The sequence below is a fragment of the Camelus bactrianus genome, chromosome 17 (assembly GCF_048773025.1).
Source record: "Camelus bactrianus isolate YW-2024 breed Bactrian camel chromosome 17, ASM4877302v1, whole genome shotgun sequence".
In the NCBI taxonomy this organism is placed as follows: domain Eukaryota; kingdom Metazoa; phylum Chordata; class Mammalia; order Artiodactyla; family Camelidae; genus Camelus; species Camelus bactrianus.
Window position 1 is genome coordinate 27,791,755 of NC_133555.1, and position 10,419 is coordinate 27,802,173.

At 34.3% G+C, this 10,419-nt stretch overlaps 1 protein-coding gene across 4 annotated transcripts in view; it reads left to right on the forward strand.

The window, feature by feature from the left end:
• Positions 1–10,134, forward strand: part of DENND6A (DENN domain containing 6A) — a 45,330-nt gene extending 35,196 nt beyond the window's left edge. For all 4 annotated transcript variants that reach the window (XM_074344615.1, XM_074344616.1, XM_074344617.1 and 1 more), the window contains 8 exons: positions 3,406–3,471; positions 3,560–3,624; positions 4,210–4,299; positions 5,556–5,609; positions 5,720–5,829; positions 6,029–6,131; positions 7,331–7,405; positions 7,875–10,134. In XM_074344615.1, the coding sequence (XP_074200716.1) occupies positions 3,406–3,471; positions 3,560–3,624; positions 4,210–4,299; positions 5,556–5,609; positions 5,720–5,829; positions 6,029–6,131; positions 7,331–7,405; positions 7,875–8,006 (695 nt within the window). In that variant the 3' untranslated portion in view covers positions 8,007–10,134. The remainder of the gene's footprint in view (positions 1–3,405; positions 3,472–3,559; positions 3,625–4,209; positions 4,300–5,555; positions 5,610–5,719; positions 5,830–6,028; positions 6,132–7,330; positions 7,406–7,874) is intronic.
• The last annotated feature ends 285 nt before the right edge of the window (positions 10,135–10,419 follow it).

The window sequence follows — 10,419 nt, forward strand, 5'->3', positions numbered from 1 at the left end:
TATTGGAAGGGAAGAGGTAAAATTGTCATTATATGCAGATCACATACTATATATAGAAAACCCTAAAGACTCCACACAAAAACTACTAGAACTGATAAACGAGTTCAGAAAGGTAGCAGGATATACAAGATCAACAATCAACATACAGAAATCGCTTGCATTTCTTTACACTAACAATGAAGTAACAGAAAGGGAAAGTAAAAAAACAATCTTTTTTAAAGTTGCATCAAAAATAAATAAATAAAATACTTAAGAATAAACCTGACCAAAGAGGTGAAAGACTTATATGCTGATAATTATAAGACATTGATAAAGAAAACTGAAGATGATTTAAAGAAATGGAAGATATCTCATGTTCTTGGATTAGAAAAAAATTGTAAATTTTTGCCGTACTACCCAAAGCAAGGTACAGATTTAATGCATCCCTATCAAATTACCCAGGACTTTTTTCAAACTAGAACAAATAATCCTAAAATTTGTATGGAACCATAAAAGATCCAGATTGCTAAGGCAATACTGAAGAAAAAGAATGAAGCTGGAGGCATAGCCCTCCCAGACTTCAGACAGTACTACAAAGCTGCACTAATTGAAACAGTGTGGTATTGGCACAAAAACAGACGTGGATCAATGGAACAGAATAGAGAGCCCAGAAATAAACCCACACACCTACAGTCAGTTAATCTTCGACAAAGGAGGCAAGAATATACAGTGGAGGCAAGAATATACAGTGGAGAAAAGATGGTCCTGTCTCTTCAACAAGTGGTGTTGAGAAATCTGGACAGCAGCATGTAAATCAGTGAAGTCAGACACTTCCCTCACACCTTACACAGATATAAACTCAAAATGGCTTAAAGACGTAAATATAAGACATGACACCATAAAACTGGAAGAAATCATAGGCAAAACATTCTCTGCCACAAATTGTAGCAATGTTTTCTCAGGTCAGTTTCCCAAGGCAATAGAAATAAAAGCAAAAATAAGCAAATGGGACCTAATCAAACTTACAAACTTTAGCACAGCAAAGAAAACCATAAACAAAACAAAAAGACAGCCTACAGACTGGGAGAAAATATTTGATAGTATCCTTTGATATACAAAAGTTTTTAATTTTCACAAAGTCTAATTTATCAATATTTTATTATCTCTTTTTGGTATCACATTCTTGAAATTCTGTTTATCTTTTAATTTATGAGTATTGGGTATATATCTGGGGATATTTTTCTTTTCTGCCCATTGATTTCAAGACCAAGATCACTGCATCTGCTGCACAAGTTATAAAACACAACAGCCCTGTTTAGGACCCTGGCTTTGAAAATTGAGGGCTATCTGAGAGAGTCAGTAAAACTACAGAAAAAGTATCCTCTTTGTGACCAGTAGGGAAGGCACAGCAGAATTGAGATTTTGCTCTCCCAGACCCAGAAGTTCATAGTTGTACCAGAAACATACATACAGTTTTAACCCTGCAGAGGGATCATTCCTCCTGATATAAAGAGATTACGTCTTCCGGATTGTACCTCGTTTTAGTTTACCCAAATCCTATTAAACAAAGAATGTAATGCTAGGATAACGGTACTTAATAAGTATTCCTCAAGGAGAAAGTAATTCTACTAGTGTATATTGGATCAAATTATAAACTGATAATTTGTGACCAGAAATTGAGTTTGATGATCTCATCAAGGGTAAAACATTTGGCCTAAATGTAGAGATTGTTATGCAGATATGCAGAGGTGCAATAGCTATGACTGTTAATTATGTGAAACTCCTCTCTTGTGTATGTTGTACATAAGAGACACTGAATAAGTATTTTTTAATTAAAATAAATGTCTGTAATTGTAGGATTTTAATTCATTTTCTGGTATTCCTTTTCTTTTTTTTCCTAGACCCATCGGACAAATACCATTTAACTTTTTTTGGCAATAGATAATATACCTTTATGACTAATTTTCTTTATATCTGTTACAAGCTACGGTGAAAGAATTATGGTGACTAGGGTTAGAGTTCAGTATGCATCTTATACCTGATGAGGTCCCCTGAGTCAGAGGGAAATTGTGTGAGTGCAGATTGCTACACAGGTTGTATTCTTGTCTTTGCCTTTTTGAAAAAACAGATATGGATCACTACATATCTTCATTATTACCTAGAACTTACTGAATGTGGAGAGTATGTGAAACCTACTGCTGAATTATTCTCCCTGATGTTTGGTTCCTTCTGCACAGTGAGTTTCAGGAAATAATATGTTAATAAACAGCACTGGTGGATGGAGGAGTTGCAAGTCCTTTGTGACTTGGAACAGCAGGAAACAGAAAATAGGCACAGAAATATTTAGACTTATTCAAACCATTGTGGTTTTGACATGTGATATTCTTTGGGTTCTCACAGTCAGAGGCAGATAAATGACTTGAATTTAGTTATCTGTATTGTTAAATATGTATTAATTTCTGCGCTTTACGGGAAAAAAAGTTACACAAATCTTCTGATTAAAAGCTACTCTGTAGTCTGGGAAGCAAGACTGCAAGACAAGATTCCAGATGATAATTCTCATAAGAATTAGTATGTGGGAATATATAGAATAAATTGACAAAGTAAAAACTGTGAGCTAATGAATCCAAAACATTCCAGAAACCTGAGTGTTTCTGGACTCCTTCCTATTCTTTCGCAGTCTGTCCCCAAAGCCCTTTGTGTTCTCTCTTTCACAGAGCTTTGTAGCTCCTCTTCTTCTCTTTCCTGGCCACACATGCCTTCAGATTCTTCTACTCAGGAGCAGTACTCAGCAATGCATACATTTTATCCTCTGGTCTTTTCTCTCTTTCACTTCATACTCCTTTGTGCAACACAGCACCCCTGCTTAGGAGTCCAGTCCACCTGTGGCTCAGATCTGTGATTGTGGCTTCCACTGTCACCACCTGGTGGCAGTGTTTCTATACTGCAAAAGCAGAATTTGGGGAAGTACGAGAAAAAAACCTTGGAATACTATATATCCATACTAACTTAGGAGTTGCTTTCAGTTCTGTTTACTCTTAAATGGTATTATATTTGACACTGTATTCAGAATGGTATTTTATTCATATTTCATGTATTTAGCATAAAGATTTTAAATTATAAGTTGAATGACAAAAAGGGAAATTTTAAAGTAATGATAGATATTAATGAAAGGTCAAATATCCATTTTATATAATTTATACAAGTTATTTCTGTAGTGCTGTTATAATTCAGTCTTCCCTTTATCCAATTTTAAAGTAGTAGGAATAAACTCTTAAATATTCATTGGTGTGATGAAGAATACCTTAGCTACAACATCCCTGACTAAGTAAATAACAGTCAGTGGACTGTCAGTCTTAGAAAATTCCAGTTTTGTGATATGTGAAATTCAAGTAATTATAAGAATCTGTATGATACTTCCTTCAGGTGAAATTCCTAAGCAGGTTAAAGTGAAAAAATTGAAGAACCTGAAGACTCTGGATTCCAAACCTGGTATTGACTTTTTATTAATTTTTAAATATATACTATATGGGTACTTGGATCTTAGTGTTTACCTTATTTTCTTTTCTTTACTTTGTAGGAGTTTATACTTCTTATAAGCCATATCTAAATAGAGATGAAGAGATCATAAAACAATTACAGAAGGTAATTACTTGCTCATATTATTAATTTTAAATTTCCTTACTCAGGTATACAATATCCAGTTAGGCAATGTGAGCTTTATGTATAACAATGTGTGATGAGGTCTCTCTTTTGAACCAAAGCATCATAAAAAATCAGGAGACTAATGTCGCAGCAATTATGACTTGAAATATGGGGCTGCAGTTACAAACTAGTACCAGTCTTCCTGAAAACTTAAGAGTGAAAAGTTAATAGTGAAAAAGTCGTGGACTGTACTATGAGGTAGCTTAGCATCTAACAGTTGGAATAGTTAGCTTTGTTTGGAACATGTAAATAGTAGTAATACAGCAAGTGTGGAAAAAAGATAGTCTTCATTGTGAGCTGATATTTTAAAGTATGGGATGAATGTCCCATGTTTTGCTCTGAGGATTTTTTTCACGGGATATTGCACAGTGAACTTCACAATAAATTACTTCAAATGAAGTTCTTGGTTGTTTTTCATATCAAGTAAAAATATGTATTTACATATCAGCTGATCTTCTATAAACATTCATTGTTTTGTATTCCCTGTCACTAGAGTATAGGGTCTCAATTTTTTCCTGTTTTAAGGGTGTACAACAGAAACGTCCTTCTGAGGCTCAAAGTGTTATTCTCCGCCGCTATTTTTTGGAACTGACCCAAAGCTTCATCATTCCATTAGTAAGTTAGCATACGTATTTGCTTAATTTAATGATTTGTTGAAGTGGATATGAATTTTTTTTTTCCAGCTTCCAAAACCTTACCATAAATTGTTTTGCCTGCTCATGTGTTTAGTGATTAAAATAGAGCCCTTTGCAAGAGACCTAGACTCTTTGTTCTAGTGTTAACTGTATAATTTTGGTAAGTCACTTCGTCTTCTTTGACCCTCAGTTTCTTTCTTTATCTGTAAAATGTGGCTAGTTACACTTTTCCTAAATATCTTTCAGGGTTGTTATGAATCTTAAATGAGATAATTGTTATGAAATATTATACAATTACTGCATTTTGCACCTTAAAAATTTATACTGTAGCTTCTTTTTCTGACATTATTTTCCTGAGCATAATTTGATGATATCCGTAAGAAGGTAGCAGTTATGGACTTGAAATATGGGGCTGCAGTTACAAACTAAACTAGATGACAGGGAACTTACCTGTCCTGTTCATTATCTTTCCTCTGTCTGTCATATAGTAGCTAGGACACAATAAATGTTTATGGAATAAATGATATGGTTATTCTCTGAAATTCAGTGAAACATTACATTGAAATACTAGAAGATGCCTCACGATATAAGGCAGTACCGTGATGCGGTCCTAGGCTGGAGACTGCATCAGAGAGAGACCTGTGTAGTTATTAATATAATCTATCTAGAATATTACATAAGGGTAACCTATAGATCTTTGCTACTATATTTTGGGAAGAAATACTTTCTTGGTCTATGGCTATCAGTTTATTTTGTTCCATTTAAATCTGTTTAAGTAAGTGAACTTTACTGTAGTGCTTAAGAGCATGGACTGAAGTCAAGTAGATCTGAATTCATGTTCAGGCCATGTGAACTCGGGCAGGTTACTTAGCCTTTTGAGGCCCCGGTTTCCCAGTAATTCCTGCCACAAAGGATGGTTGCAAGGATTAAAAGAGATCATGCATGTAAAATGGTGAGTACATTTTCTGGCACATAGTTATTCATTAAGGTTAATTATTATTAAAAATATGTAGTTCCTTGGATTATCTAAGATTTAGTTAAATTTTTATTGAAAGCCAGTTCTCAATTTAATCTAAATTTAGCAATTTCTTTTGAGGGGAGTGATGGTATTATCCATTTAAAGAGCATATGGATGAAAAACTTGGAAACTCACTTTCTTTAAGTAGGTCTTTTTAAACATTTTTGAAGACTGGGTAAGAACACCTAACTTTGACTAACTTTTTTTCTTGGACTTAGGAAAGATATGTGGCAAGCTTGATGCCTTTGCAGAAAAGTATTTCTCCATGGAAGGTATAAATATTAAATTATAAATTAAATTCCTGTTTGCGTTCTCTAACTGCAATTAACTTCTGTAATATATCCATTTTTAATTTTTAAATACAGTATGTCCTGTTTTCTAGAGTCCACCCCAATTAAGACAGTTCCTTCCAGAAGAATTCATGAAAACACTGGAGAAAACAGGACCTCAACTGACGTCTAGAATAAAAGGCGATTGGATTGGACTTTACCGGTTAGTCCTGTTTTTCTATTTCACCCATCTACACAGCTTTATTTAAAAACAAAACAAAACAAAAAACTGGACTAAACATACTCTTTTTAAAAAAATGCCATTGTTTCACACGGTTCTCCTAGCTATAGGTAGGAAAGGTATTGAGGAGAAGAAATTAAAGTCATAATCAGATTTTTCTTTTTAAAATTTATTTTTACAGGCATTTTCTAAAATCTCCAAATTTTGATGGTTGGTTCAAGACCCGGCGGAAGGAAATGACCCAGAAATTGGAGGCACTCCATCTTGAAGCTCTTTGTGAAGAGGTTAGAAAACAGTGTGTTTATGTGATGATTAACAACTATTGAAAATAAAGATAAAGTTATCCATAGAGGCTGGAAGGTTATATCAATAGCCACTACTTTATAAATAGTAATAAAGTAGTGTGCAGTGTGCCAAGGACTGTGTAGGTGCTCTAAATGGATGATGTCTTTTAATCTTCACAGTTCATTAAAGTAGGTGTGTTAACGCTCTGCATTATGGGACACTTGAGGATTATAAGTTAAGTGATTTGCTTCATATCACATCACTGCTTAGTAGTGGAGTTGGTAGTGTGCTAGAGCCCAATTGCACTGGCTCACAAGAGCCGACTGTGTGCATCTCTTCCCAACTCTGCATTCAGTAATCTGAGGTTGGTGACTTGAAGTTGGCTACAGTGGGAGGATTACACCGCAGAACCTGGCAAATGCTACAAACCAGAGACTTTTCCTGGAGAACTGGTTATTAAATATTTGCTAGCATACCACTGAATGGAGTCAGGATTCAAATCCAAGCAGTCTTATCTCTAGATCTTTTCCCCCATGCTTTATTCCCCTTTCCCAGTTACTATGATTCTTTTTTTCCTGTATTTGGACTTTTCCACATTCTATAATTTGTCAGCAGACTATTTTAAGTTAAGCTATTTGTAAAAATATAAAGGATAGTCTCATTTCATTTGTACTTAGCTTGAGTTTATGATTTCTAATCATAAACTCCCACTGACTGTAGTTTTCAGAGAAGAAATACGATGAAGGCAACCACAAAGAAGCCCAGGAAGGGCTTATTTGAAGGTGCAGAGTTTACGTTTAATAATATATTCATGTTCATAATTTCTTAATTTGTTAGTTGGTGTTCCTTAAAAATTATTCCCTATTTAGTGAGGTGAGGGTTAATGTTGTACTTTAAATTCCAATTTTGTTTTTCTTGATTGATCTAAAAGGGCCACCTCAGAAAGGAATGTCTTACATTGTGTTTTACTTCCAAATATTAAGACAGTCAATCTGGCTAATGTCAAGAAGTATCTAATTAACACCGTCAGAATATCGTGTACAGAATTATTCTTGTACTGTGATGCTGTATCTGGGTTACATACCCAGTTCTCCTTTTCCTTCCTGTCCTTCTTTCTTGGTAGCCTTGCCTATTGAAATAGGATGGTTTGGGTATTATTTTGAGTATTTTCTGATCTGAGATTTGTTTATTCTTCCAGGACTTACTTCTCTGGACCCAGAAACACACAGAAGTGGAAACAGTAGACCTTGTATTGAAGCTGAAAAATAAGCTGGTATGTAGCCAAAACAGCCAAAACCTGTGAAGTTATTTTCCTCTCATCTGGAGTGACAATCCATCATGTATCACAGAAGTAACTTTAAATGAGAGGACTAATGATTGGTCAGTTGATGGTAGATCTGACTGAAAATGCTTGGTCATTCAAGCAGATCATAATGATGCATATGTTTTTAAATTATTTACATGGAGTCTGATGAGCTCTACAAAAAACATTGTGACTTATATTTAATACCACATGGCCTATGTAGGTATTATCTATTAATTTACATAGAAGTCTTTTATTGAGTTCAGCAACTGTATTGTTAAAATGGCATGTTCTTTGCTTTTTAACAGTTTTTGTAAATTCTGGTCTAAGTCTCAAGTTTCCAAACCATTAGACCATTAAAACTGTTTATTTAGAGAATATAATGTATTAATACAGGTTCAAAGGATAATTTAAATGCTTCCAAATGTTCCTTATGTAGTTGCAGGCTGATCGAGAGCGTTTACCCGTGAAACCTGACACTATGGAAAAGTTACGGACACACATAGATGCAATTATCTTAGCGTTGCCAGAGGATCTACAAGGCATACTGCTCAAAACGGGCACGACATGATATTTGCCAGGATTTTCCAGTCAAAAAGGATGGTGGTGCACCATGAAGCATACTGACATTTCAACCAGACGCACAACATCTCTCAGAGTGGAAAATAGCTGTGAATGCTAGCTACAAGGCGGAAAAGACTATACTGTATAAACAGACCTTTTAGTGCATTATTTTTAAAAATGGGTATCTGTGGTGGTTCCACTTTAATACTAAAACACTGAAAGACATTTCTATATTTTTAATCATGTTCTAAAGTGCTCTTATGAGAGACCTGTGGGGCCATCAGTATAAGTGATTCCAAACTGCAGTGCTGGCATTGCAGATATTTTTTTAAATTGGTGCTGCTTTGCCCAATCATGTTGAAACTCAGGGGGATATAAAAATAACATTCACACTGGCTGTCTTCTTAAGAAGAAGGAAAAGACTGAACTGTCAGACTGTAGTTAGAAGTAATTAATGCTTTTGTAGTGCCTTCTGTTGTCCTACATGTTTCACAAAACCCAGCTGCTAGTCTTAAAGCTTTTCCTTAACGTGATTATGATATGTAAGTTTTTATAAGGCATTCTTTTGAGTAATCATTGCTTAAACATATGTTTTTTTGCTTCCCATTATGTTTACTGCTAGTGGCATTGGTGTTTTTTTTCCAATTGTCATGTAGGTTTCATTTCATTCTTTTCTTTGCCATTTTCAGATGTAATCTTATCAGTTTCTCCAAAGGGAAGAGGGCATCTAGTATTAATTATGGAAGAGTTTATTTCCTCTTACCTTTTACTAATTAGGCCTGTTTACATTAATTGGCTTGGCTGTTTTTCAAAGACATTCTAATTGTAAACTCATAAGCTATTTTTTAAACTGAACTATCCTTATTTAAAAGGCATTCATAAACCTTTTATGTGATAGATAGTCCTTTGAATGATTATAAGATTGATTCATCTAGCATTATTTGTTTGGTAGGGTTTTTCCCCCCAAATTAATATTTCTCAGAACACTTTCCCTGTGGTTGTTTGACATGGGAACTTTTGACTGAATCACTGTTATAGCTATTTTTGTTGTTTTTGTTTCTGTTTTATTTTGTTTACATTATACTACCTTGCCAAAACTAGAAGATTGTGGTTTGGTAGAATAAGGTTGTTTCCTTGGTGTTTGAATAGGAGTGTCCTGAAGAAGCCACTATTTAAATAGGCACACATGACATAGCACATATGTAAATAGCTGTGTCTTGAATTACCCTCTACATAACCAAATTTAGTTGTATGTGTTTGTAAAAGAAATGGCTTCAGGAGCTATCTCTTACTCTTTGTTAATATAATTCCTAAGGGCACTCCAGACATAAGAAAGGGTCCTTGGTGTTTGTAACTGTGGTCTTCTACCCACATGTGCCCTTTCCTTATGGATATAGTCTCTTGAAGCATACCTCAAAGTCATAGAGAGAATATGGCATTTGAAGTAAATCATATGCCTTGGATCATGAGTTATTTTGTGAAACAACAGTTGTCCCCACGGAAAATGGGCAACTGCTTTTATATGCTAAAGTATTTCATATCTTCCTGGGAAACTTTGTTTAGGTATAAATGGTCATCTTATTATTTTTCAAAAAGGTGTATTTTAATAATCTTACAATTTATATGCAGTTGTGACCAGAGTTTGAAAGTTGTTGGTGTCATATCAAGGATCTTTTCAGTTATACCACTGCAGGATGTATCATTTCAAGTTTATTTTGCACAGCTAAAGAGTAGCAAAGGATGCCAGTTAGCATAACAATAGTATCTTCATATTTACTGTATTTAACTAAAATCTAACACATGTTGAAAACCATATCATAGCCTGGTTTATCTATTAATTTCAAATTATGCAGTTGTAAAAATAACTTAAAGTTTCATTGGGAACCTGAAAAAGACTGGTAACTTAATTTTTTGTGTGATTTTCAGAGTTGTCTTTTTTTTTTTTTTTTTTTTAAGAGACATTGTTAAGATCTAAAACCTGCCATTTAATGTTTATCTTCACCAGCATCAAAAGGAATCACTGCTTTCAGGGTGTTTTGTAATGCCTAGTGCCTTCTGTTTTCAGTGAGAAAGAGGTTTTGTGAAGGCATTTATGGTCATTACTGAAAACTGAATTAAAGGCCTTGGATTTTAAAGCCCTTGGATATCTTGTATTATTTCTGAGTAAGGCTGGAATGCTTGAAAAAATGCAGAGCAAATGAAACTTGCATTATGGGATTCCTTTTAGTTCCTAACTTATTTTTTTAATTCAAATGAAAACCTTCTTCTATTTACTTTATTATGAACAGATGAATAGTCCAGTTTATTAACAGACCAATTAAGTGATTTCATATCCTTCCTACCAGTATATTAATTTTTGTGAAGTGTTCTGATGAAAATTTTTTAGCTTAATCTGGGTACTGTTAGATTTACCTTCATTT